Genomic DNA, 26,679 nt, shown 5'->3' with positions numbered 1-26,679 from the left:
AAACATAAACTATTTTTCCATTTCCGATATGTTCTAATTTACAGCCCAGAGCGAGTTCGAACGTTAACCCTTGAAGTCGTGCGCGGTTCGGCTTTCGTTCTCTCTCGTTCCAACGCCTCGCGCTCTCTCGCTCGGTAGCTGTCAAAATTAGGAAACAACAATACAGAAAGTAAACTGCGGGCTGGCTTTGGGTTTATTTTTCCGTAAAATATTCACAGAAAAATGGATTCCGAAGACGCAGCACAAACAATTTTCGATTCGGCGGTAAGTTGGCCACGTACTGCAGCCACTGAAATGGTGTCTTTTCTTTCCGTAGCCTCGTCTCGAGCGATTCCGTTTGCGCTGTGCGCGATGTAAACATTGACGGTGGTGTTCCCGTGTCTCTTCCGAGGATGACTCTGGGAGCATGCAAAGTTTTACCGAATTGTTGGCTTTTCCTGCTTTCCACCATGGTTGCGCATATGGCTGAGCGAAGAGCTCGCAGATATGAAGCGAATATGAGCAGCGGCGCGAAAAACGTGACTTTCTGTGCGGTACAGCGAGTGATTACAATTGTTTGTTTACGTTTTGTTTACAGTCCTCGCTGGTGGAAGGCTGCCGGTTACCGGTGAAAATGAGCGGGACGAACGATTGGCCACTAGCAGAAATTATCAGCATTAGGGAGGGATCGGATAGAAAATGCTATTACTACGTACATTATGTAGATTGTGAGTAGCAGAGCTGGCAGCAGAGCTGGCAGCAGAGTTCGCGCCATCCCCGGCATACAAATCGTAACCGTGTTCCCTCTCTTTTTTAGTTAACAAACGACTAGACGAATGGGTGACGGAGGAGTTTTTGGACATGCGGAAGGTACAGTTCCCCCGCAAGGACGGCATAACGACGGGGCAGAATACCGGCGTAACGACACCGAAACGATTACCTCCCGCACTGACCTGCTCCCGGCCTGCCAGTCCCGTCCAGACGCCCGAAATCACGGTAAACGGTGGTGCCGTGCTCGAGGCGGCACTGCAGAAGAAAATCAGCCGCAAGCGGAAAGCGACCTCCACCGAAAACGAGGACTCGGAGGACGTGCCCTCGACGCCGACGCCGCGCCAGTCGGGCAGTATGGTGGCGCACCACGACGATGTGGTGACGCGCATGAAGAACGTGCAGCTGATCGAGCTCGGCCGGCACCGGATCAAACCGTGGTACTTTGCGCCCTACCCGCAGGAGATGTGCACGATGTCGTGTATCTACATCTGCGAGTTCTGTCTCAAGTACCGGAAGAGTCGCAAGTGTTTGGAGCGGCACACGAAAAAGTGCAACCTGCGCCATCCGCCCGGGAACGAGATCTATCGCAAGAGCACGATCAGCTTTTTCGAGATTGACGGGCGGAAAAACAAAAGCTACGCTCAAAACCTCTGCCTGCTGGCGAAGCTGTTTCTCGACCACAAGACGCTGTACTACGACACGGATCCGTTCCTGTTCTACGTGATGACCGAGTACGACACGAGCGGGTTCCACATCGTCGGGTACTTCTCGAAGGAGAAGGAAAGCACGGAAGACTACAACGTGGCGTGCATATTGACTATTCCACCGTACCAGCGAAAAGGCTACGGAAAGCTACTGATAGAATTTAGTAAGTAACGATGGGCGGACAGGACAAGACGCTTCCTCTCACGGGAGGATCTCACTACTAATCATCAATTGCCTCTTTAACAGGTTACGAATTATCCAAGTTCGAAGGAAAAACGGGTTCACCGGAGAAGCCATTGTCCGATTTAGGTTTACTGTCGTACCGCAGCTATTGGGCGCAGACGATACTAGAAATATTAATCCTCCAAAAGCCAACCGGCGACAACGAAAAGCCACAAATAACGATAAAGTAAGTGTTAGCGAGTGTTTTTTCTCTGCGCTTAAGGTTGCTAACTGGATTTTTGTTTGTTTTAATTGCTTTTAGTGAAATATGCGAACTCACCAGTATAAAAAAAGAGGACGTCATCTCGACGCTGCAGATACTGAATCTAATCAACTACTACAAGGGCCAGTACATAATCTGCATCAACAAGGAAACGATCGATCAGCACAAAAAGGCGATGGAGAAGCGAAAGATTCGCATCGACTCGAAGTGTCTCCACTGGACGCCCAAGGACTGGTCGAAGCGATCGAAATGGTAGAGCCACCCCGGCGGCACGGACCGCATAGTGTACCAATCAATCAAAGGAGCCACAGACTGTTTAGCGGCGACCAGACGTTCTCTGTACGCTGGGAAGGGGTTGTATCTCCTGATGATCTCCTTTCTTGCATAACTGTGTATGTATTGTGTGTTTATGTCTGCATTCGTGCGTGCGGGCGTGCGTGTACCTTAGATGAGTAAGCTTTTTGCGAGAGTAGAAAATGTGCAGGGCAAGCACCTACGCAGTGGAAGAGCTACCTACACTTGCGGCTGGCCTCTTGAGGCTGCGAAAAAAAAGAGGACGATGAAGCGCCATAGAGTCGGTAGGATGGTGGAGATAGGCAAAGAGAGCCGGGAAGAAACAAAGCGGTGTTGATAAATCCAGTTTTCGGTTGTTGTTTTATTTGATTTTATGTTTGTACCAAACGAGCGAAACGAAAACGCAGCGCGGTGTCAGCAAAAGGGAAGGAAGGGATGTTGTCCGTTTGGTGGCGTTAGTGAAATGTTCGCTCTCTCGACAACTCTTCAGTACGCTCCGTAACCGTCCGTTGTGTAGTTGGTCGAGGGTGGTGGCGGTGGTAGTCTCGGCTGGGGCGGGAATCCACCCCCTGGCGGGGGTCTTGGCGGAAAACCGGCCATTTGTGGTGGTGGCGGTTGCGGTGGCCTTACCCCACCCGGAGGAGGTGGCCGAGGCGTGCTGGGTGCGGGCGGCGGTGGTGGAAACTGTCCACCAGCGGCGCTGCCCGCGGGAGGAAACGATGGCGGCGGCGGAGGAAATGGTGCCGATGGAGCTGGAGGAGGAGCGCCGACGGGAGCGGGAGGTGCCGGGGCGCCCGGTTGTTGCCACGGCGGTGGCGGAATCATGCGTGGTGGCGGCGGAATGCCCATCGGGGCAGCTGGCAGTGGAGGTTGCGGTTGAACGCCGAGTGGCGGTGGCAACGGGGGCGGAGGGATTGCTCCTGGGCCACCGTATCCGCTGGGAGCTTGCGGTGGCGGCATGATGGGCGGTTGCGGTATTACCGGATTCGTGGGTGGCGGCGGTGGTGCCAGCAGTGGCGGTGGCATCATCGGATGACCCATCATACCCGGATGCATCGAGGGCGGCGCGGGAGCATCGGCAAACAGCTGATGCGGTCGGTCCGCGTGCGACAGCGGGTTCTGTGCCGCCAGCAAGCGCTCTGCGGCCGATCCGTGCCGTTCACCTTTCGAATCCTTCTTGAACGCGTACGAAACCGATATGGGGCGATTGCAAAGGTACTGTCCGTTCATGGCATCCATGGCCGCATCCGACGCTTCGAAGCTGGCGAAGTTTATGAAAGCAAATCCCTTCGAGTTGCCCGTTTCCGGATCGCGCATAATCTTTGGCGTCTGCAGGATCACTCCGAAGGCGGAGAACGTGTCGTACAGCAGCTTCTCGTCCACCTCCAGATCCAGGTTGCCGATGAAAATGTTCGCCCCCACATCCAGGCTCTTCTGGTGGGCGGAAGCCTTGTTCACACGGATCGGTTTGCCGTACAGCTTGATCATGTTCATGATTTTGATCGCATAGTCGGCGTCTTCCTCGCCCAGAAACTCGACGAACCCGTAACCCTGGTGCATCTGTGTGACACGATCCTTCGGCATGTGCACGTTCACCACGGGTCCGCTCTGGACGAACAGTTCCCAAAGCAGCGTCTCCGTAACCTTATCGTCCAGTCCACCAACGTAAATCGTTGCATCTGGAAAGAGGGAATGTGCAATGAGAAAACATCAGCGAGTGAAGGTAAACAACCGAGATACACAGCGTCCTGTTCGGTTAAATAAGACGGAAACTCGAAGTAAAATGGAGTGTCTACACACAAAACACGTGTGCCGTACTTTGAAGACGCGTTCAACGTGATAATTTATGCACTTTATACCGAATTTCACCCAAAATTACCTTGATTTCTTTCTGCTATCGGACCGGCCGCCATGGTTTCTTTCTTTTTTTCTGAACAAAAACGACGCACAGCAAACGTCAAGCAGAAGTGTCAACGAGCATTTTATACCGACACTTTGACATCTGTTTTATGCCGACAGGTCGGTGTTATTGAAATAACTGAAAAATTATTCTGTTTCGGGAGTTTTGTGCAAATATAATTCCGTTTCAAGTGGCAATAATTCGCGTTTTCATTAAACCTCTTGTGTTATTAATTCTCACGCCAGAAACGATGTTGAATATTCGCACGGGGTTTGAAATTATGACAACGAAAATGGCGCCAATCGTTTTTGCTAGCATTCAAACGTAAACGTAAACAAAGTCGTGTTCGGGCGATCGTGCGTTGCTACATGTTCTGTGATATTCTGTGATTTTTTGTACAACATCCTGCTAAAAATGGCATTGTTCAAGCCAGAAAAGCAGCTACATCCACCGGAGAAAGGGTCAGACTTTGCATTTCCCTTTCTGCCGTACGATATTCAGTTAGATTTTATGAAGACACTCTACACGGTGATACACAGCGGAGGTATCGGAATCTTCGAAAGTCCTACTGGAACCGGAAAATCGTTAAGTTTAACCTGTGGCACCCTTACCTGGCTGAAAGATTATGTTCGACTGATGGAAGTGGAGCTGCAGGAAAAGATTGTGCGGTTGCGAGCTGAAATAGCCCGTCTAGAGAAGGAGAACGAGAGCTCCAGCGATTGGATCTCGGGACAGTACAGTGCAATGGGCCAACGAAAGGAGTTGGATGAGCTGAATCATTTCAAGCAATCGATTGAAGAGTATCAGAAGCATCTACTGCGGATGAAGGATCGTGCGGTGTTGCACAAGATTCGGTTGGAGAAGATTCGCCCCAAGGATGACACGTTGAGGGAAGAACCGCTCCAGCAGGATGTCACAATCGATGAGGACGAGTTTTTGCTCCCGGAAGACAGTGACGGCAGTGATGAAGAACCCGAAGCCGATCGTGAGAATGATGAGGAGCGATACCGTCCAGTGCAGGTGATATTTTGCAGTCGTACACATTCGCAGCTTTCGCAGGTTGTTAGCGAAGTGAAGGAAACGGAACATTCCAAGGATCTTCGACTGATGTCGCTCGCCTCACGCCAAAGTCTTTGCATCAATGCGGATGTACGCAAGCTAAAGTCGAGTACGCTGATCAACGAGCGGTGTCTGGAGTTGCTGAACAAAGGGGGAAAGAGTAAAGCAAGTGCCGGCGACGAAGGCGACGATGGGCGAAGTGTCAAGAAACGAAGAAAGCTCACACAATCGTGCCCCTACTACAATCAGCGTGCAATAGAAGGATTGAAAAATGGCATCCTATTCGAAGTGCCCGACATCGAGGACCTGGTAAAGGCGGGAAAGCGCGAACAAGCGTGTCCTTATTACGCCTCCCGCGCCGCTATTCCCGATGCACAGGTGCTGATGGTTCCCTACCAGCTGATCTTGCACCGGCGCACACGCCAACAGTCCGGTATTCGTCTGCAGGATGCGATCTTGATCATCGACGAGGCACACAACCTGCTGGACACGATTTCAGCCATACACAGTCAGGAAGTGCGGCTGGAGCAGCTGCGTCTGGCAAAGGTGCACCTTTCTGCCTACAAAGCTCGGTACTTCTCGCGCTTCTCCACGAAAAACCTGCTTCGCATCAATCAGCTCATCTTCATTGCCACGCGGCTGGGTAAAGTGTTGTCCCCAGAGGGGAGCAGCACCAATCGATCTCGTATGCTCGAAACACAGGAGCTGTTACTCGAGGCGGATATATTTAATTTGAACTTATCGGACATACTTTCGTTCTGCGAGCGATCGCGCATTGCGCAGAAGGTGCACGGGTTCGCCCAGAGCGCAGCGCCGGAACTGCTGGAACAGAATGGGCCATCCATTCGGTCGAAGGTCGGCACGACATCGAAAGGATCAACGAGTGAGCTGAAATCACTTCTGAAAAATCTTGAAGAAGACTACAAAAACAAATCACAGAAGAAGAAAGCAGGCCGACCAGTGTCCAAGCAGGCTGTGGAGTCTGCTCCTGTTAGCAACCAGGAAAACGATCAACAGTTGCAAAGCAAACCTTCTGTCACAAATGCGATTCGGCCGTTGATAAACTTTCTCGAGTGTCTGGTGGAGGATGCCGGTGGTGGAAGTGGTGATAGTCGGGTGATGATTTCGTTCGATGAGAAGGATCTGTCGCAGGCGAGCATGAAGTATCTGCTGTTGAATCCGGGTGGAAAGTTTGAGGACATCGTTCAAAGCTGTCGTTCGGTACGAAGGCAGACAGTGGGCAACTATCCCAGGAGCAAGGTTAGCTAATTTGTCAATTTTGCTCTTGTTTGTTGCAGGTTGTGCTGGCCGGTGGTACGATGCAACCGACCGAAGAGCTGACGGAACAGGTATTTCGCAACTGCCGGGAGCGAGTAACGATTAAAAGCTATCCACACGTGGTGCCGAAGGATGCCGTCCTTCCGATCGCACTTGGTCGAGGGCCGACCGGGAAAGACTTTCTGTTCAACTACAACAACAAGCACAATGTGGAAATGGTAGGTCCATTTTGCGATCCAGATCGAGAAGACAAAGCTAACATTCGCCCCAAATATTGTTTCCAGCTCGACGAACTTCAGTCAACGTTGCTAAACATCAGCCAGGTTGTGCCGCACGGTGTGGTGGTGTTCTTCAGCTCGTACGACTTTCTCGACCTGTTCACCCGAAAGCTGGAGGAGTCGGGCAATCGGGCACGGCTGGAAGAGCGCAAGAAAGTGTTCCGTGAGCCGAAAACGTCCGGTCAGGTGGAGAAAATTCTGTCCGAGTACGGCCGGGCAGCACGATCGGCAACCGGGGCCATACTGTTTAGTGTGGTCGGGGGTAAGCTTAGCGAAGGGTTGAACTTTTCCGACCAGCTCGGGCGCTGTGTGGTGGTGGTGGGATTGCCCTATCCGAATCGTACCAGCCCGGAGCTGTGCGAACGGATGCGCTACCTGGATCGTAGTTTGGCCGGTGCCACGTCCGGTGCGTCCTCCGCCGGAAACGAGTACTATGAGAATCTTTGCATGAAAGCCGTCAATCAGTGCATTGGCCGTGCTGTGCGCCATATACGGGACTATGCTGCGGTGATACTGCTCGATACCCGGTACTGTACCGGCGAGCGCATTCGTCGAAAGCTGCCCGTGTGGATTTCGGAGCGTATGGAGTGCGCCGAACGGTACGGGCAGGCGCACGGGAAGTTGGTGAAATTTTTTCGCGACCATAAAGCTAAACACGTGGAAGAAACTCATTGAAAGCGATGCGTATTTTCGGATGAAACGTGCGCAGTAAGTACAATCAAAGCCCCCCTCCTGCTGTGGGAGGGATAGTTGCTGTTATATTGGGCTATTTTAGTCCGATATTGTTTATGTGTATATATTTTTTCTCCTTCATGGTTTCGATTTTGTGACACAGCTTGGTTTTTTTTTAAATGTGGTTGCGCTTTGAAACACTTTTACCATTTTACGATACGAGATAATAACGCGTCTGCTTGTTTCGTTTTTGTTGTTTCTGTTCTCTTAACACACACTACACCGCGTTTGATACTGATTCATCACACGAGCATTATCGAACATTGTGAAGCTTGGTATTGCTGCACATTTGCTGATTTGTAAATAGACTTGCACGCCAGCACACCATGTATATCGACCGATTTGAATTATTATTGATTGTTTTTTGCAATCTTTCTAACAAGGCGGAAGAATATCGTGACTCATTCTCGTTTCCTTTTTAAGTCCTCTCAAGGCTTTCCTTTCCCATTCTAATCGTTTCTGTGCTGTTGTCAGCTATGCTGTCATATACCCTTTTGCGTACTAAGTTTGCGGGTTGATGTAAGACACATTAGCAACAGTTATGCGCGAACACCTCCCTGGTTTACTGTGTGTGTGCGTATGTTTTGTGCGTACATGGAAGCTGCGACGAATATGCTGAGGCTTTGAGACAAATGGGCCACACAACGACATTGTGAACGTTAGTTTAGGACAGTGGACACACTAACGGTCACTTTAGAGACAACACAATACTGTTTAGTGTGCATTCTGTTTATCGTTAACATTTTTACTCCTTTTTACATTACACGATAGCTATGCTGTTACTAGAATGCTTCCTAAGGCAGCCCTTTCTTTCGCTTGTATTGTAGCATATTGTTTTTTTCCCTTTATTGCCTTACGCATATTTGTTTTTGCATTAACAACAGAAGCACACAAGATACGGGATAGAAAGACAATGTTAGCTTCTTTATTCCAAGCGCAGACGTTTGGCTATAAATATTGTACTTCATTTGATGGCTCCAGGCTCCAGGCAAACCCTTGCAATGGTTGCAAGGATCGATCCTAGAGTGTGTGAAAGTGATGGCTGTCTTTTAGTTTCCAAACGGATTATGATCCATTCTACTGTCTTTACTGTGTGTTGGTGTGTGTTGTGCGCGCACAAAGCGATTAAGTTGTGTCAAGGGAGGAGATTTTCGTATTCGATGTGAGTCTTTTTTTCTGATTTTAACCACTTTTTGTTCTGTTTCTCTTTTCTGCCCGTGTGCAACGGCGGTGCGTTTCGTTCGTCAACGGTGAACACACGAGGCCAACGGTAGCCAGGTACAAAGTAGAATAAAAAATTTCATTGAATAGTTTTCGCTTCCCCGTGCGCATACGAAATAACGTAGACAAAGGTCGACTAGCCGCGGCGCTTGGGATCGTTGGAAGCTTTTTCCTGTTATATTTTTGGGTCAAAGAACGCTCTAGGGAAAATTGGGTGTACTTTTAAGGAAAAGCTCTATTGATTTTACGATCCACTGAATGAAATTAAGAGTATCAAATATCGTAACTCGTTTTTGAAAGTTGTTGATTTAAGAAGTAATATATCACCCTTTTAGAATAAGACCGATCGCCTTCACCGATCGCCCCCCTAGCTCCTCTGTTAATATCCTTCGTTCTGTTGTCCTCTAATTTTCGTATGCCTGCGTTCTTTTTTTTTTTTCTATATCACACTTAATATTTTAGAAAACAAAACGTTTTAATGGGTTTTTCCAATAGTTTGTTTGTTTGTTTGTTTTTATCCTTCGCCTTCAGCGTATCATCTTATCGATTGGTACACGGTAAAAGAAAAGGTAAAGCGCTTTGAAATTGGTCCTGCCCCGAGTGTATAATGCATTGCATTAAACCATAAGAATGAAACATCTACCCAATGACACGTACGCCCGTTTGGCGTGTAAACAGCTAAGGCCTATAGCGCAAAACGTGTATGCGAATAGCATTTGAATGTTAATATTTTTTGTCTATTTTTCTCTCGTTTTTTGTTTTGTATATTTATGTTTTGTTTAGTAATGTTTTCCTGCTTCTTTGCGTTTTTCTTTTGAAATTCTGTTTCGTTCGGGTTTGTTTGTTTCTCTTTTGACGAAATAACTAGTAACATGCATTATAACCTATTCATCCAAATAGGAAGGCATTTTATCCAGTTTTGATAATGAATTTTAAACTGTACTGCTAAACTTCTTTTTTCCGCTCACTTTCTTACAGTAAGGCATGCGATGGATTTGGTGGCGTTAGTGGCAGCTTTTCGAATGGATTTGATGTTAGCTTCACACATTTTGCATTTTTGTTTGCATCCTCCATCCCCAGTTCTCGTCTTCTGGATGGATCGGAAGGAATAGGCGGTTCGATTAAGACGTCCTCCTTTCCTGCCCTTCCTCCCCTCTGCGGTAAGAAGATGAGAGAGAGGGAATGTGGATGGTTTGGGACAAAACAAGTGAAGCTTCCAAATATTCGTGCCAAAAGCAGCACGCCCAGCCACCTGAGTATATAACCAACTGAGAAGACCAACCAAGCAGTAGCAAACACACACACTGCTCTCAAAGGCTATTTGAAAGGCTCTAATTGTTCCAATGGGAGGGGAGGTGAACGAGATGAGTTTGCTTTTAAAATGGTATACAGTTTGAATGTTTGCCTTAGCCGACACTTTACCTTCTATGCTATAAACCACCTTGGGAAGCTGCTCACTTGCCCAGCGTAACAGAAGGCCTCTCCTTTCCTCTTCTGCTTAAGGCTCCTGACCAGTGTTAGTTTGATAAATATATATAATATATACTCGTAGTGTCGTAGTGCACACACACTGCACGACGAACACACATTGCACATTGCAGTCGGCTGCTGTGGGTGTGCAGTTTCGCTGCAGTTGGGTTTGAAATGCAGCACTACAGCAATTATCGTACCTCTATCATATCCTATATCCTAGATTTCACAGTAAGCTTTCGGTCGATTGTTACGCTTAAATAGTACGTTTACAGTAATCCAAATCTAGCTAATATTAAATTGGTCTTGGTTGTTGTTGTTGCTGTTTGTGGAGGCTGTTGCTGTTAAATGGCCTTTAGAAGAACGAAGGGATGGGAGATCTAACTGGGAAGAAAGGGCCCTAGCGTGCAAGTACGAGTACGCGGAACAGATGGCGCGCGTACGTTCAAAGCAAGAATATATTAATTATTTAAACAAAACTCCCGGCGCAACACAAAACAGGTAGAACGCTAAGAGGAAGACTAAGTATTTACCGTTTTACATTAAACGAGATTGATGTACCATAACTAATCACTAGGTGAGATTAAGGGTAAATAGATGAAATGTAAATAAAAACAAAAAACAAAACCTCATCAAGTCATGAACGAGAAAACGGCTAATACTAATTGACTGGTATTGTATGCTCTCGTGTACTGGTAGTGTGTATCCGTACACTTACACGATAATAGTATGGCACCCGTAGATTTTGTGATTTGCCCTTATGGGGCAGCAACACATCAGCAACAAACTCCTCAGCCCTTATCCATATGGGTCCATCAAAAAGGTTTGTTTTAATCCATTTAGTACAGGATTATATCTAGAAAAAAAACTTAACGCAATGAAACATTATAGTTTCTACATTTTTGTTTGTTTGTTTGCTTCAATCGGTTGGTAACTTTCCGTTTGGCTTCTATAGACCACCAGAGAGATAGAGAGATGTACAGGTAGTTGGTAACTTTCCGTTGGTGCTTGTAAGTGACATTTAAGGATCAGTCCGAAGTAGAAGAAAGAGCTACAGCTCTTCTTCATTTTTTTCACAAATACGATAGTAGTCAGAACTCGCGAACGAATGGTAATTATTGGTATCGTTATGATTATGCATTAAGTTAATTATATTTGCTTTGAACCACGCTTCCGCCATCTGCGCCTCGTGTACTCGTCGCTGCAGTGCAGTGCTAGTAGTAGAAGGTGTCGTTTTCGGTTTCGCGCTTGGAATGTTGAGGTTTGAGGACCAATCGGGGATACTTCTCGTTTGCAGTAGATCGTCATAAACGGAAGCTGAGCGTTTGTTTTTTGGTTGCTGTTGTTTGTGAGATTCTTCTACCATTGCTTTCCATCGTACATCAATCAGCATTACTCTGCCGATAATCCCAATAATGGACAGTCAAATATGGTTTAATCTTGTGCCAGTTTTTTTTTTGTGCCAGTGCCGTCCCCGGCTCCTACTCAGCAGAGGGGAGACAGCGTACCGTGCAAATGGTAATTTAATTAATGAATTTACATTGACAGACATACACCGCTGTACTGAAACCAGCAGAAAATGTCAACATAAGGTTGAAAATACTTTTTTCGTGTCTTTTCCATGCAGTTGCATGATAAGGTACAGAGCGCGTGCGAACGCACCTCTCACGCGAGGTTGAATGCTCCGTCCAGTTACCATGCAACGTTTTTAACTTCCATTTCCAGCACTCGTCTTATGGCGCGAGCCCACGGTACACTTTTGACAACACTGCCACATGCAAGCTGAGTTTTATACCTTTGAAAACTAAAAAAAAGGTTTGGACAGTATTCAAATTTGCCAAAAAAGAAGGAAAGACCACCATATATAAACAAAGGGGGTAGGGAGATGTAGCTTTTGGGAAGAGGAATATTCTGCTGGTTGACAAAAATTAGCTTGCGGGTGTGAAGAAGCACAAGAACATGAACACAACAACGCCAAAAGTGGGAGATATATATGCAAAATTCCAATTCTCTTTCCCGCTCTTTCGGGTGTATGCAAAATACGACGGAAAGAATGGAACACAGTGCAGCCAAAACCAGCAAGTAAAATGGCAGTGGAAAGAAACACAAAAAAAAACAACAACAAGCGCACACAACGATTCTGAAACATGTGTCAAATGGAAAGAGCAGAACCGAAAAGGTAAAGAAAACGGTAAACAAGATAGCCACAATAAGAATAATAGTCAGTAGTAGGAATAAGAGAATAATAATAGTAATAATAATAATAATAATATTAATAACATTCAGTAATAGTGTACCATACAATAGTAGTCATAAAATGAGATACGATTATTGAACCTTACACACGAAAAAGGAATGCATTTCCGATCTTTACATTTTCGCCATCTCATTTCCTCTGTTTCCATTCAGCGTTATTGTGTGTGCTTTGTTGTGTTCTTCCACGCTGTCATTTACTTGATGTGGGTTATAGCTGGTAGACACCAAACCAAAACGCAACAAATTCCATTGCAGAACAGAAAAAAAAGAAAGTAATTTCCTGGGACGCATTGGGGAAGTTACACAAGCCACAAGACTCACAGTGATCAAATGTTTGATGAATGTTGTATGTTTGTGCGAGAGTATTTTGGAGACATTACGACTCAATGGTGGGTAATGTTGGGGACATCTCTGGGTCTTCAGAGTGTGGTCTCGGTTGGTTTAGCGAAGATGACACCTTACCTCAATTTCGTACATAGAACAACCTGTTGTACAAATAGCTGACTGGTTAGTAGTAAAGTTGTAGAGCCCAAAGGGACGATTCAGTAGGAAAAAAATCGTTTACGTGCTAACCTATCGGGCGTGATGGAAGACGGTCAAGTAAGGAACTCGTAAAGGAAAGGGACACAGCGGGAGCAGCAGCAGCTTTCAAAACAGGCGAAACAAGTACATTAGGCTTCGGGAAAGACGCACCTCCGCAGTGTAGTAGAATAGACATTTCGAGAGATACTTGCGGTAAATTGATCACGTTTAACGATTAGACACGATTAGAGCTCAGACAGTTTCCCCAAGATCCCTAAAGGATCATCTCCCCAAGGGTTTGAGGGTTCGCTTGTGCTTGGGGAGGATTTTACAGATCGAAAGATGTGGGTCACGCCAGACACCCGTTGATGCTGTTGTACGCCGTTATACCGCTGTCGAGATCGGTGAAACCTGTCGGATCATCGTCGGCCAGTAGGAACATATCGTTCGCAGCCGATCCGAGCAGATCCAACGTGTTGGTGACGAGTTGTTGCTGCTGCTGATGGAGGTGATGTTGATGTTGTTGCTGTTGCTGAAGGTGATGTTGTTGGAGATGATGCTGCAGTTGGTGATGTTGTTGCTGGTGTTGCATCTGGTGTTGATGATGTTGCTGTTGTTGGTGTTGCTGCTGCTGCTGCTGCTGTTGGTGGTGATGGTGCTGGTGATGGTTTTGTTGGTGTTGATGATGAAGAAGATGCCCAAGGGTAGGGTCCCCAACGACTAGCAGGCTATCTAGCTGTTGCTGTGACTGTTGCTGCTGTTGCTGATGATGCATTCCGTTGGAGTGTTGGGCTTGCTGCTGATGCTGCGTGTAGTCAACTGTGGCGGGTTTAAGCGTCTCGAAGCTGGCACCGAACTCGAGCAGCGTGTTGGAGGTGTTGTCTTTAATCGCGTTCAGGTGATTGAGTTTGTCATTTTCGTTTACCATGCTGGGGTTGTTGTTGTTGAGTGTGGCACTATGTTGCTGCTGCTGCTGCTGCTGTTGCTGCATGTGATGGTTGTGTTGCGACTGTTGTGCATGCTGGTGTTGCTGGTGTGAGGTGGCACAGTTGAGCCCTGCTGTCAGCGGGCTGTGCGCGTTGTTGTTGTACAGATCGAGCGTGGCATCGAACAGGAACCGATCCGCACTCTGCACCGTCGTGTAGGGGCTGTGCGTGTCGATGAGTTCGTTTTTCAGTATGAAGTCATCGTCGTCCGTCGTGCCGAGGCCTCCGATAGAATTGATGATTGGATTCACCGTCGACAAAGAGTGGGATCCAGTTAGGGGTGAAGGTACGGATGAGGGCGAAGAGGAGGGCGTCGTGGTCATGAGGGTGGCTGCAATGAGTGGGTTTCCTTTCGTGCCGAACGGGGTGGTCGTAGTGGTGGTCGTAGTAGTGTTGATGATGCTGGCGTTGCTCTTCAGAGACGGAAGATTCGTTGCGGTAGTAGATGTGGCTGTCGCTGAGGGAGTGGTTTTGTTCTGGGCTCTAGACTGTCGCGGCTTGGGTCCAGGTTTCGAACGTCCATTCTTGGGAGCAGGCTGGGGAGCAGTGGTGGAGGATGCGACAGACACTGCTGGACCGGGAATGTATTCCGATTTGGCCGTTTGATCTCCCGTGCCGGGTAACTCGGATGGTGATTCAAGCAGGAAGCTGTTGGGTTCCGTTGGAGAAAGCTTACAGTATCCGGGCGGAAGCAGAGAGTCTTGGTTGTGGAAGCCATCCATTGGTGATCCGGTACTGGAGGCAACTCCAGACTTCAAGCACTCCGAGTACTTGATCTCTCCCTGGCCGCTCGCTTGGTCCTGATCGAGATAGGTCAAATCGTTCAGATACTTGTTGCTGTTGTTGCTGCTGCTGGTGCTGCTGCTGCTACTGGTGCTGGTGCTGGTACTAGCCACACCGGCTCCAATAATGGTCGACAGGGAGGGAAGCGGTTGATAGCCATTCTGATGAACGCAGGTTGGACCGTGCGCCTGCAGGATCTCCACCAACTTCCGATACTCCGTCTCCAGCTTGCTGACCTGCGACTTAAGCTCCCTGTTCTGGGCGTCGAGCGTCTCCGATTCGTTGATCAGGTTCACCGTACGTTCGCGCTTCTTCATGCGACACTTGGTGGCGGCGATTTTGTTCCTTTCGCGGCGTCGCCGTCGCCGGTCCTCGTCTTCCGGTGTTAGCTGTAGGAAAGGGAGAACAGAAGAATCACATAACGATTGTAGATAGATTGTCTAGTGACATAGCGTTGGGCAGCCGTAGGTTATGGCAATGCTTACCGCAACAGTCGAGCGAGGACTCGACTTGAAGTCGATGTCATCTTCACTCGTCTCCCGGTGGTCGGTCATGGAGGCATCACGCCGTCGCGCTACCTTCGCCTTCGGTGTGCTGGATTCATTCCCATCGCTCGAGTCTCCGCCGCTGTGCTTGCGCTTGCTCTGAATTAGCAGCTTCACGCCTTCCTTGATCAGTTGCGAGCATGTCTGTGTGTGTGGGTGAGGAAACGTAAAAGAAAGGGAAAAAAAACAAACAAATTGAGTCGTGAAAAGAGAAGCCGTCACGTAATGGCGATCACGCGCACTGCGTGCTGATTCTATTTATCGCAAAGCGGTTTGTGATTACAATTCTTCGCGTTGGCAGTGTAATTTGTTAGCTGATCTAAAACGAAGTGCGGGACAGCTACGACAGGCGAAAGATGCCGTGCAAATCGTTCCCTGTCGCCGGTGCTAGAGTGAGGGATATTTGAGTTTAAAATGTTAGAAATGTTAGTTGTTTTGATCGTATGGTTCGGGAAATAAACTCTGGGTATCTAAAATGCGAAGAATTCGGAACAGTTACGGGGCACGGGTCTAACAGTCGGTGTTGTTTTGTTGATGGCGTTGAGGAAATGTGATCGTCAGATGGCCCAAATGCCATTTGTTTGTCTCTAACTGCGATCGAGAACGTTATTTCTTAGGGAAAGAGACAAGCTTCTGCTTAACTATGTGACGATTAGGCAGCAGTTTATGAGGATTTTGAATTATTCATTCAAATGATCGCCATGATTCGAATATTTGAACAAGTAAACCATATGTTTGCCCGCGAGAGAGGCTCTGCAGCAGCAGCAGCAGCAGCCTGGTAAAAATTAATATGACAAACAGAAGCAAGCAGTGAATTATATTTCTCCTGCCTGGGCAAAGAAGTGTAAGGAAAGGAAGATCAAAACCGAAGAAGTCAAACCCCTGGCTCCAAGAGTAATGTGGTACGGCGGCCATAATCATAATTCAACGCCCGAAACGTGGCCAAAAGTCGTGAAACATAATTGAACCAGCACAACCCGGCCGGCCGGGCCGGTCGGCTCGAGGGTGCCGGTAAAATGCTTCTGGGTCGGGTGACTTATTTGCGGGTTTTATTTATTTCGAAGGGAACATCTCTCTTTTCCATTTCGTCTTGCTTTCCACCTTTCCGGCGGCAGTGCGGCATGAAAAATCATTTCGCATCATTTCAGGACGGCAGGCGTTGGTTATCTGCGTGTCGTTATCTGTGTTGTGCTGCGGTGTGCTCTCTTGCGTTTTGCGTTTGCATGTAGCAGGTTTTGCACGCGCGTGGGGGTTGCATTTGGAAAGTTTTTTTTTTTGGCGATTAACTTTTGTGTAAGGGCGTAAATCCCGGCTTGGGGTGCAAGCAAGAGTAATGAGAAATCTCGTCTGTGATGTGAAGATCAAGATCGGATATCACTGTGGTCGCCGGGGGTGAAGGATCACATTTTCCAGCACCCTCCCCACACGGCGAGAGTGAGCTGGGAGGGGAACAAACCAACAACAAGTGCCCGGGAGGAGCACGAAATGCTTTCAAAATCACGCTCGCATGTGGCATTTGTCGTCTCGCGCGCACACCGCGTGAGAGATCGTTTGCTGCGCGCGCGTTCGGTTCCGTCAGAAGACGCAAAACGGTGCCGTCGTTGCGCAGGGGGCGGAAAGAAAGCGGAACGGCGTTGCTGGTGTGTCCGACCGTGCGCGAGCGGGGTATCGAATTGTTCCTTTCTTCTTCACTTGATATTTTTGTATGCAAATGTGTGTTTCGGTGGATGGCAGGGACGCGAACGTGTCCCGGGTTGAAGATTGGTTTTTTTTTGTTGGTGCGGCTGTACGCGAATGTAAAGATTGCGCCCGCGAAAGAAGATCGGCGTTTCGAGGTGTGTGTGTGTGTGTGTGTGTGTGAAGGGTCCGAAATGGTTGGTGGCTCGGTTGCGTGTACGTATTGTCGCACTGTGGGCGTCGAATTTGGTTTGGTTCGCGGGATGTTTGCGGTCGTCTCATCAATCAGCATTTCTCGAAGCTTGCCAAGTGTGAACGAACTGGGCAATGGGGGAAGGGGAAGTGAAGGAGGTAGCGGTAAAGGTAGAAGTTGATCGAGAAGTTGAAAAGCAAACAGCTCGCGGATGATTGACCTCTCTCGGCGCAGGGAGGAGGATTGGATTGTTCCGAAAATGCGATCTCTCCCGTACGTGGTGCGTGGCCGGAAACAGAAGTTGCAGAACGACTTTTGCGGATTGAGATTCAGAGAACCCACCCGGGGGGAGAGAAGCTATTCGGGTCGAGTGGAATGGTGTGCTTGCATGACCTAAATGTACTTCTTGTAGTGTAGTGAATCATTTGGAAATTTATGTTTTATTTGGTACATACTACAAGGCAAACCACTATCCTACGGATATGTGTAAAAAAATCGTATTGCCACATAAACAAGGAACATCTTGCACTGCCTTTGCCGTCCAGGATAACGAATGAACTTCAAAACGGCAAGCACAAGATGTTCCATCGCGCCTAAGCTAACGCCATTTGAATACCAAAATATGTAAAAATGCTTAACGGGCTGCTGATTAATCGAAAACCTTCCTCCCCCGGTTGGGATCGCTGTCAATATTCGTAATTATCGTCATTAGTGATTGAATGGTGAACAAATTGATCACTTCCTACCGGTTGCAGGGGTTCTTGATTGCGGCTATTCAGGATGGAGTTAGTGGATAAAAAACAGAAGAAATCTGTTTGAAAAAAACATAAATTTAAGGAGGAGTTTTTGTGCCATTGAATTATAAAAACGCCATAACAGAGTGGTTCTAGACGAGTGGACCGATAGAGTCGTGGGTAAGCGCACAGGCTAGTACAACGCAGGATGGTGTTAGAGTTCTCAAATAGATGAGGATAAAGCGAGAGGCACAAGATCATTGTGTAGAGTGTATTGATCGGTCAGAACAATTGCTTTATGGCGCAACATCTTCAAATTCCCAATTTTCTACATTTCCCTTAAAAGTGTTATTGTCAAACAATTCGCCATCTCGCTTGAAGAACTCCTCCGCATCTCTTTTCACATCTCCTCCAACACATTTGTTTGTGGGTCGTTACTGTGTTATTGTTTGTGCTTTATGGCCAGATTCTCCAAAAGTAGAAAGCAGCTTGCCCAGCTATTTCGATGAGGCCATGCAAATGTTGCCCAAAACTGGCCGGGACGGTCTCTGTTGCTTACGATTTAAGAGTTATTTGCACTGGCTTTGAGAATCCTTGCTGTTAGCTGACGACCCGAAAAACCCCAAGAGAGAAGAAGGGACTGTGGGGTGGGGGTTTGTTTTGTTTCGGAGGTCATTTACCTGTTGTACGCTCGGCGTCTTGCCGGTGTGAAGGTGTAGCTGCTGCTGGTGTGATTGATGTTGCTGGCTGGCGGGCGAGTCCAGCGGAGAGTCGGAGCTGTTGGAATGGCTGTCGTTCAGTGAGGTCTGTCGCGAGAAAGAGGAAAAAGAGAAGAAAGAGGATGTTAATCAAATTTGGAAGATTATCGATTGGTTAAAATAAACATTTGTCAAATTGCATGAAATATTTCACGACGCGTTTGAAATGTTTCCAAGCGTTACTATTCTGTGTTGTTTAGTAGTCAGCTTAAAAAAACACGTTTCAATTGACATTGTTTTTGTGTCAAGACTACCGATTCTATTATTCAGTGTTATTTCTCCAATTAATTGAACCCGTTGTTTTATGTCATTATTCTATTTCCATTTTGCATTTGCTTCCCATTCATCAATCGCCGCACCGTCCCTCCACTTTTCTAACCCCCCACCCATAAAGTGGTGCCTACTCCCAAACACAATACGCCAATACATTTCACGACACATTCTATGGAAATGAGGCCGTTTGGCGGTGGTGTTCGTGCGAGAAATAATTAATCAACGGTCATTTTCAATGTGCTTTTGTTAGAAACAAAAAAAAAGCGCACACCACGTGGCTGTTGTTTCCACGACAAACAGAGGACAAGCGGTAACGTGGTTTGTCGTTTGTGCGACCCGCACTTTACGGTGAGGTGTGTAGCGCTTATCTAAAGCAACGCATCTTTAACTGCTGTTGCAGAAAATAAACCCACAAATCACACAATCCGTTCCGGGTAAAACGGGCATGGCGAGAGGAAGAGGGGTGCCCCGTTTGTGGGTCATAGGAATTGGCCACTGCCGATACTGCCACTGATAAAAGGAAATGAAATAAAAAGATGGATATCGTGGGGAAGCCTCTGGCGGGGCAAAAGAGTAGTGCTGTGACCCGTGCGAAGGAATTCCCTCTGCTCGGTTCGTTGACACCACCGGGCATACCGAAACGACGCTGCCAGGGGTGTGCCCGCGTGTGCGCTCGTTATCAGTTCGTTCGAATCTGGCCCTGCGCTTTGCTTAACGGCGACCCTCCCCCCCCCCCCCCCCCAAACCAATCGGGGCTTCCGGGCGGGGGGCCGGAAATGCGCGCCGGCAACGGAAATGGGCCGCCTTTTTGGGAAATCTATCATCCGCGAGGCGGTGAATCGATCGGCGGCGGCGAGTCGATGGATGGCAGGGCAGGAAGCAGGGCCCAAGCCGGGAGGCAAATGTGCGACATAAATTAATGTTACATTCAACCTTGTCGCGCCTGTCAAACACACCTCCCCGCCCTAACGGGTATGGGTGTCTTGTTTGTGTTGTGTTCCACCGTTCCAACACTGTCAATGCCCAATGGTGGGAAGGGTTCATTTTACAGCAGAATGCAACTTGTGCTGCGAACAGCGAACGGTGGTTTTGGTTGCTATCTTGGAAAATTAAATTAAATTAAGAAAACAATGAGTAGGAGAAGGGGTTGGGAAACGTGTGTGCTGTGTAGCAATTCCGGTAGGGAAGAGAGTACGCTTTGCAGTTTTTTCTCTCTCCAATCTTTTAAACTATATCCGGCACAAGTAAAGTTCTCATTGTTTTAAGCTTTCCATCTACGACAAAATGGTAGTCTGTCACATTGGTAGATTGTGTTGCATGATGGCAACTGGGTGGCAGTTGGGATGCTCGGAGTACTCATGCTCATTAGGCGCTTCACGTGCTGGACCGCAGAAGCGGAATACACCGCGATAGCAGCACGATTGTGCGCTAGCGTAGAATTACCCTCAGACATGCGGTTTGACGCCAAGGTGTGAAAAAATCCAACCTAACCCAATCCACCCCACGCCCAACACACACACACGCTTACCGCACCCTTTCGTGTTCGCCCTAATCGACGCAAAGAAAAAAAACAGGAAGGTTAGGAAGGTAATAAAATCTAATACAACATTGTTTGAAACAACTCCCCAGCACGGAAGAATGCCCCCAGGGAATGCTGTGCGGTGTGCGAACGAGGGTGGACAGGGGCCGGAGCAGGGTGTGGTGCAGTCCGTCTGATGGCGGCGCCATGACTGGAACTAAGCGCGGGTTTTTCTTTTTTGTGCTTCCATTCCGGGCCAGTACCGGACCTAAACCCCGTTCGTTCGTTCGTTTCATCGCGCGGCGGAAGTTATTGAAGGGACCACACGGGAGGGGGAGTGTGGTGGCGCTTTCCCGCGCAGGTGTATTTCTAGCGCTGCAAAGGGAACGCCGATAACGATAGAGGACGACCAGTGGGTAGGGTTGGGCTGCCATGTAATTGGGATTGCTAGGGACCAGCCGGAACCAACACAGGCGCACACAGGTGCGCTGCTGCACGGTCGGTGGTGGATGTGTACACTCTCCAATCGGTTTGGAGGTCGTACCGCGAAAGGGTCAGGGTTGTTTGAATGATTATTTCGTTCGTTTTGCTATTGCAGTTAGTGGCTTCTTTCCCTGCCACGCTCTTTATCTGGAGTTGGTACGTTTTGCTAAAAAAACACCGCTAGCACGCACTTGTGTATCGGAGCAGAGGGTTCGTGTCTTCGTGCCAACGGGGTACTATATGGCGCCTGCCGCTACCTACGTGAAATGGCAGGTGGCAGCTATGGGAGGTGACACGCCTGTTGTGGAGATAGCTTGCGGGAGGGAGGCTAGAAGAGCAGGAACTGTTGCATGTACCACGCGATTAGGCGCGTGTAGGAAGATTTATGGACTCCACATCACACACTCCACCATACACAGCACAGCCACCCGAACTCTTGCACAGGCTGGGCGCTGTCACGATCATGTGCGGCGTTCGAGAGCGCTCGCCGCCGCTACCTAAATGAGTGGGAGTACGGCTACGAAAAGGTTCCAAGTCGTCGGAAGTGGAGGTCCCAGCGTGTCGGCTGGACGACGCCACCCGACGGAATAAAACCATCATGGTCGCGGCAATTTCCTTTGAGCTTCATCAAGATGGTAAAGTGACCTCTGATAGTGGAGGGTTGATGGTGGTGGGACTCACTCTCAATAGATTGCTAGTAGCCGAAGTAACGAAGTAAGACGGCTAAGCCCTTCCATAATGTGTAGAAGTGTGCGGTTAGTTGCATGGAATATGTCTCTATTTCTAAGAAGAAAAAAAAACGGAAAGATCACGCTCTAGGCCAGAGGAGGATTGATTGTGATTTATTTGGGTTAGTTTTGTAAGGTCATGCCATAATGGTCGCATTACCGTGATCTGTCTGTCTCTCCATTTCTATCAACGACTATTTGAATATTAAAAAAAAAAAAACCATGTCGACAATCGACAATGTCTGTCTGTACGGTGTGTCTTTGTTGTCGTTGAGAGGCGAATTGTGTCTTCATGTTGGCATCTTCCAGCGTGTCGGTAGACTTTGACCGAAATTCCAGCGCTCCGACGAGCTTAAATGCTCTGGATTTAATCAGATGTGTACGTGTTCGAGGTGACATACCATACAATGGCAGCTGAAGGTGGCTTGCTCGCTTGTGGTACTAAGTTACGCTGCTCCAAACACACACGGTTGCACGACGAAGTAGTAAATTAGATTTTATTCGTTGAGTGATTTTTATCGGTATTTGATTGAATTACCGCACCGAAACGAACAACGGGAAAGAGAGCGCCCAGAATTGCACTATGCGGACGGTAGGTCTAGGCATACACACACATACACATGCGCATGTACACACAATGGGACAATTCTCCTTGGGGTCACGATTGCATTACATTGTTGGCGGCAGTAGTTAGTGGCGTTAGCATAGGAGAAAATGAAGTTTGTTAATCGCGCACGTTGGGGTACACTGTGGGCGGTGTATTTAAGATGTTATCAACACCATTTCCAACAATGCCCTGGACGTTGGTAGGGTATGCAAATGAGTTTCTTTGATTGTCATGATCTAAATTGAGGTTTTAGTACAGACACAGGGAGGTTATGTGTATTAAAACTAGGCATACTACTATAAAATTGGAAAAACGGCATCGCGTTCTGGTGTCTGCCCGTTCAGTTCTAGCACGAATACAGAGCAAACCTCACGTACACGATATTTATGATGTGTGAAGCATGGTAGAAAGCATTTGGAAAGGGTTGGCAACAAAGTATCTCGGCTACTAGGTCGGTGTTCTATCCGAGATCGACCGAGAGAATGTTTTGAAAAAAAGCGACCCATGCATTATTGTCGCCCATTATTTAGTAAACGCCATTTGGAAGAAAAATATAGCAAACATGTGGGCGGTAATGGACTACAACACGATGGTGGACAACACGTCGAGAGCGTGATCGGAATGAGGTGCTGCTAGAAGTATGATCAGTTCTGACGATCGTGGCGAGAATTGGATGATACTAACACATACTACTGAAACATCTGTCACTCACCTGTGAGTTGTTCACTGGAAACGAGTACTCGAGCGGGTTTGTCATGGCCATCAGGGAGTTGAGGATCTCCGGCGTCCTGGGTGTGCCACCGTCCATGATAAGGAGCGATGGCACCGTGAGGCTGAGGTTTGTGTTGAACATGTTTTGATGTGTGGGTTGCGTTTGTTCCCTTTTCGATCGCGCTCGATCGTGTCGTTTTGGTGATGATGCGCTGGGGATGCACTGCTTCGTTGCTTAGCAACTGAACGCGGTGACAGGATGACTAAAAATGGCGGGCGAATTTGATTCTCCCGGCTTAAGTTGTATCGCGCGTATCGCCGGATCTTCGAAAGATCGGGCCCGCTGTCTTGTACTTGTACTGTAAACACTTGCTTGTTCCGACGCGTATACTAATGTGCACTTAACTTAGTAAAAAAAAAGTCGAGTCGTTTGTTCGTTTCGTTCGCTTTGTAACGGCGTGGCACTTTTAACAAAAAACTTCGTTGAAACCAGTGTCGCAACGGATCGTATAGAAAACAAGAAAACATAAATCGAAAGACACACACTTTCGGGACCGTCACTAAAATAAAGCAAACAAACACACAAAATAAACAGAATTATTTTAATCACAGATTTTTCTTTCTTTCGAATGCACTCTGCGCTTTGCACACTTTTGAACTGGGAAGAATATTCCTTGCGCCTTGTGTCTTCCTGCTTTAGCCGCAAAGTGGTTCACTTGCGGAAATAAAGGGCACGTGTTTTGGTACACTTAGTGTCACGCGAATGTGTGTGTGTTTGTGTTTCGAGTTTGGTTTTGGGTAGTTTTCAGTGCACCAGGGATGTACAATGCGCTTATTGATGAAACTGTTAGTGCTGAATGATGCTGACAGGGACGAGCACAAATGCACAAACTGTCGACGTCGATAGGTTTAAATAGGGTTGTATGTTTAAATAGTACTGATTGTACGTTTCTGTGCGTATATGTGTATGTGTGTGTGGTTGTATATGAAGGTATTGTTGCTGTACAATATTAACTTAAATCACAATATGCTTGCTGCTCTCAGCGCCAGTCGTTGACTGAAAGACTGATTTCGTTCCTTGTTTTTGTTTTGTAACCACTTCACAGCAGCTCTTGGAGCCTGGAAAGCGGTTCCTGATCTACACAGCATACACGGCACTTTCCGTCGTATAAAGAATTGTACGCTTTAACGGCACTCTTGTTCACAGACATTAACGCGTTGGCACTACGATCACTTCAAACATCCAGGGCGCGCGGATGCTTTGGCCGGGCACTGCATTTGGGGCGCGCACATTAGCTTTTGCCCGAATAATGCTTCCCCGAGCGAATATGGAAAGGCACTGCGTATAGGATCGTTCGAAAACGGGCTCGCTCAAGGCTCTGCGTCCTCTGCACTGTTTGCCGCTTTCGTCGGTGCGGCTCGAACGCCGCGGGGTTTGATTGATTGATTTATGCACTTGCTGTGTGTCCGTGAATCCGCGCACGGCCCACGAATCCGGAAGCTTATCTGCAACGAGAGCGCTGAAAGCAATTGGGAAAGAAACTCGGTTAATGATTATTGCCACCGGCACATCGAGTTGAAGTGGGGTTTTTGTTATTGTTGTTGTTGCGTGTGGGGATGAGCTATCGAAGGAGCGATAATTAATTTAACTACAGTCGGCAGCCCCGTGGGGTTACTACGGAGGAGCAAGTCAGCGCATGAGAAAAAAGAGGTTCAAAAAGTCGCATCTCCAACGGCTTTAAGTCTTGGAGGCGTTGAGGGGGAGCGATTGTGTACCGGTTGAGCTTCAGGTTGTTGGTGGGAGCTCTCGTTGTGAAGGTCATAAAATAGATTCTCGCAAAGCTTGGGACGAACCTCACCCACTCACCTAACTGGGAGGAATTGAAATGAGCTATGGGCTATTTGGAGTGGACTTCCTCTCTGCTCTGCTCCACACAAACACACACCGCCTCCAGGAGCTTCCGAGCTCCAAACAGCACAGATCATCCACCGGTAATGTATGTCGCACCGTGGTGGACCGGAATTGGACCTCGTTCTTCCATAAATGTAATGGCAAGCCATTATTCTCTATGTTCGCCTCACAGATACGGGCTATCCGCCTTTTTAATAGCCCAATTCATGCAGATTTAACCATTCATTTCCTTCCCGTGGCCCCGTTTTTGCGTTGGTTCCTGTAGGAACTGACGAAAAGGACAGGAACCTCCGAGAACAGAGGAAGAAAAAAGATAAAGGCCACACAAAACAGATTTCGCACCCACCACCGAGAACCAAAGCCAACCCAACCAGCTCAGGGGATCATTTCTGACCGGTTGGTGTCGTGTCGTACTGCCTCGTATTCCCACCGCCTGCCAGGTCGGTGGTGTTGCTGTTGCCGAGAGGCAGTTCGGCTCTATAATATTGAGGTTAACACCCGTCCTGGGAGCACCCCAATCCCAAACGCCTCCACGTTCTGGTGGGGTGTCTGCCTTGTTTGGCAGACAAAACAACGAAACAATCGACGGACGGGCGAATGTAAGCGAGTACTTGGCTTGGCACGAAACTGGTGGCGCCCCCTAGGCGGATCCAGGTGCTGTGGCTGAGTGGTGCCGAAGTGCCGAAGCGTAGGATTGCTGCTCGTGAGTCGCAGTGACAGATGGTCATGCCCGGTCTAGAGTGTGTGTGTGTGTAATTGGTGCTATACCGAGAGGTCAAAACCGAGCAGATAGGCAGGCGTCTGCTTGAAGATGATTAATCCAACCGTTTTTGGAACAACTTGCGCCCTTTGGTGTGTGAATGTTTGACGTCGACTGTTACCTTTTGCTCCGTAAACTTGCACACGATAACGTATCAAACTCGTTTGCGCTGTTGAGCATTGCATCGGTTCGTTGCAGGTGATGCAGGGTTGGTGTTTGCAAGTAAGAGAGCTCAGATTATCGTCAGTTTTGTGGTGAACGCCGCCGTGTCGGAATGATTAATTGCCGGCGTCCACTTCTTCTACTGACGTGTACCCAGATTTTGAACAGGTTACTGTGGCGGAATGGTAAACGATCTCGAATTGATCGTTTCAAGCTGCCCCCCCATGGTTTGAGGTTTCAAACGTGCTCGACCTGTGTACACGTCCCAAGCTTGCTTGTAAACGTGTTATAATTAGAGGGTTTGTTTTGGACGCAAACAGGATCGGAGCAGCATCTGGCTCGATTTAACTAAACGTGACGTTTGCTAATAAGATAAAAACACTTATCAGACGCAAATGGCCTCGATACCGGCGGCACTATTTGCCAATGACATGCCAGAGTGACTAATTGAATTGATATGATTGCTATCGTTTGTACAAAGTGGAAGTGGAAGCGGTGGTTTGTTACGGTCGAAATCGCTTCACATAATTTGTCTTCCAAAACACGCATTGTCTTTGCCGTATCCTCATTTCAATCAGTGCAGCAGTGCGTCGCGGTGCGTGGCGCACGATGCAATTTTTTCGCTTGACTTCTGTGCTACTTGGTAAGTGCTTGAGCATCGGAAGCATCGTGTCCGGGCACAAAAAAAAGCGGAAAGAAGGAGAAGTGAAAACAAAATCTCGGATAAGCGGCCAGAAAGTGTCACTGGTGCGTATATGAATGGCCATTGTGTGTGCACTTGTGGTGGTGGATCCCCGGGTACAGTGTGTGGCAGGACTTCGTGGACTTAATTTATTGTCCCGTTGACTCCATACGCGTCCGTTCCAGGGACGGACGTGTGTAGGCGCGCGTGTGGTGAATTTAGCGCGCCCGGACCGTACGCCGCGCGGATTGCAATT

The 26,679-nt window shown here is 48.0% G+C and overlaps 4 protein-coding genes across 8 annotated transcripts in view; 2 read left to right on the top strand and 2 right to left on the bottom strand.

The window, feature by feature from the left end:
- Nucleotides 1-146: 146 nt before the first annotated feature.
- On the top strand, nucleotides 147-2,539 carry LOC120950999 (histone acetyltransferase Tip60). Its single transcript, XM_040369452.2, has 5 exons — nucleotides 147-264; nucleotides 578-707; nucleotides 797-1,618; nucleotides 1,702-1,864; nucleotides 1,940-2,539. Exons 1-5 carry the CDS (start codon nucleotides 223-225, stop codon nucleotides 2,154-2,156), a joined length of 1,374 nt encoding a protein of 457 aa, XP_040225386.1. The 5' UTR covers nucleotides 147-222; the 3' UTR covers nucleotides 2,157-2,539.
- Nucleotides 2,536-4,180, bottom strand: LOC120951000 (splicing factor 3B subunit 4). The gene is made up of 2 exons (XM_040369453.2): nucleotides 4,074-4,180; nucleotides 2,536-3,873 (listed from the first exon to the last, which is right to left on the bottom strand). Exons 1-2 carry the CDS (start codon nucleotides 4,105-4,107, stop codon nucleotides 2,681-2,683), a joined length of 1,227 nt encoding a protein of 408 aa, XP_040225387.1. The 5' UTR covers nucleotides 4,108-4,180; the 3' UTR covers nucleotides 2,536-2,680.
- An 82-nt stretch (nucleotides 4,181-4,262) lies between these two features.
- LOC120953829 (ATP-dependent DNA helicase DDX11) lies at nucleotides 4,263-7,772 on the top strand. Its single transcript, XM_040374121.2, has 3 exons — nucleotides 4,263-6,374; nucleotides 6,452-6,649; nucleotides 6,716-7,772. Exons 1-3 carry the CDS (start codon nucleotides 4,509-4,511, stop codon nucleotides 7,382-7,384), a joined length of 2,733 nt encoding a protein of 910 aa, XP_040230055.2. The 5' UTR covers nucleotides 4,263-4,508; the 3' UTR covers nucleotides 7,385-7,772.
- LOC120953830 (activating transcription factor 3) overlaps nucleotides 7,460-26,679 on the bottom strand; it is a 63,733-nt gene continuing 44,513 nt past the window's right edge. For 3 of the 5 annotated variants that reach the window (XM_040374123.2, XM_040374122.2, XM_040374125.2), the window contains 4 exons: nucleotides 22,909-24,427; nucleotides 18,509-18,634; nucleotides 15,165-15,368; nucleotides 7,460-15,068 (listed from right to left, as the gene is read on the bottom strand). In XM_040374123.2, the coding sequence (XP_040230057.2) occupies nucleotides 13,260-15,068; nucleotides 15,165-15,368; nucleotides 18,509-18,634; nucleotides 22,909-23,049 (2,280 nt within the window). In that variant the 5' untranslated portion in view covers nucleotides 23,050-24,427 and the 3' untranslated portion in view covers nucleotides 7,460-13,259. The remainder of the gene's footprint in view (nucleotides 15,069-15,164; nucleotides 15,369-18,508; nucleotides 18,635-22,908; nucleotides 24,428-26,679) is intronic. The other 2 variants (XM_049606177.1, XM_040374124.2) reach the window with 2 other exon arrangements.

Source organism: Anopheles coluzzii, chromosome 2 (genome assembly GCF_943734685.1).
Source record: "Anopheles coluzzii chromosome 2, AcolN3, whole genome shotgun sequence".
In the NCBI taxonomy this organism is placed as follows: domain Eukaryota; kingdom Metazoa; phylum Arthropoda; class Insecta; order Diptera; family Culicidae; genus Anopheles; species Anopheles coluzzii.
The sequence above is the reverse complement of the archived record's forward strand: the minus strand, read 5'-3'. Positions and strand labels throughout refer to the sequence as shown.

Excerpts from the sequence above, each read along its gene's own strand:
- LOC120953829 (XM_040374121.2), top strand. The coding sequence starts at position 4,509 with ATGGCATTGTTCAAGCCAGAAAAGCAGCTACATCCACCGGAGAAAGGG. Across the intron at positions 6,375-6,451 it reads TCGTTCAAAGCTGTCGTTCG|GTTGTGCTGGCCGGTGGTAC; the intron begins GTACGAAGGCAG and ends TGTTTGTTGCAG. Across the intron at positions 6,650-6,715 it reads ACAAGCACAATGTGGAAATG|CTCGACGAACTTCAGTCAAC; the intron begins GTAGGTCCATTT and ends TATTGTTTCCAG.
- LOC120951000 (XM_040369453.2), bottom strand. The coding sequence starts at position 4,107 with ATGGCGGCCGGTCCGATAGCAGAAAGAAATCAAG. Across the intron at positions 3,874-4,073 it reads GATAGCAGAAAGAAATCAAG|ATGCAACGATTTACGTTGGT; the intron begins GTAATTTTGGGT and ends CCCTCTTTCCAG.
- LOC120950999 (XM_040369452.2), top strand. The coding sequence starts at position 223 with ATGGATTCCGAAGACGCAGCACAAACAATTTTCGATTCGGCG. Across the intron at positions 708-796 it reads CTACGTACATTATGTAGATT|TTAACAAACGACTAGACGAA; the intron begins GTGAGTAGCAGA and ends TCTCTTTTTTAG. Across the intron at positions 1,865-1,939 it reads AAGCCACAAATAACGATAAA|TGAAATATGCGAACTCACCA; the intron begins GTAAGTGTTAGC and ends AATTGCTTTTAG.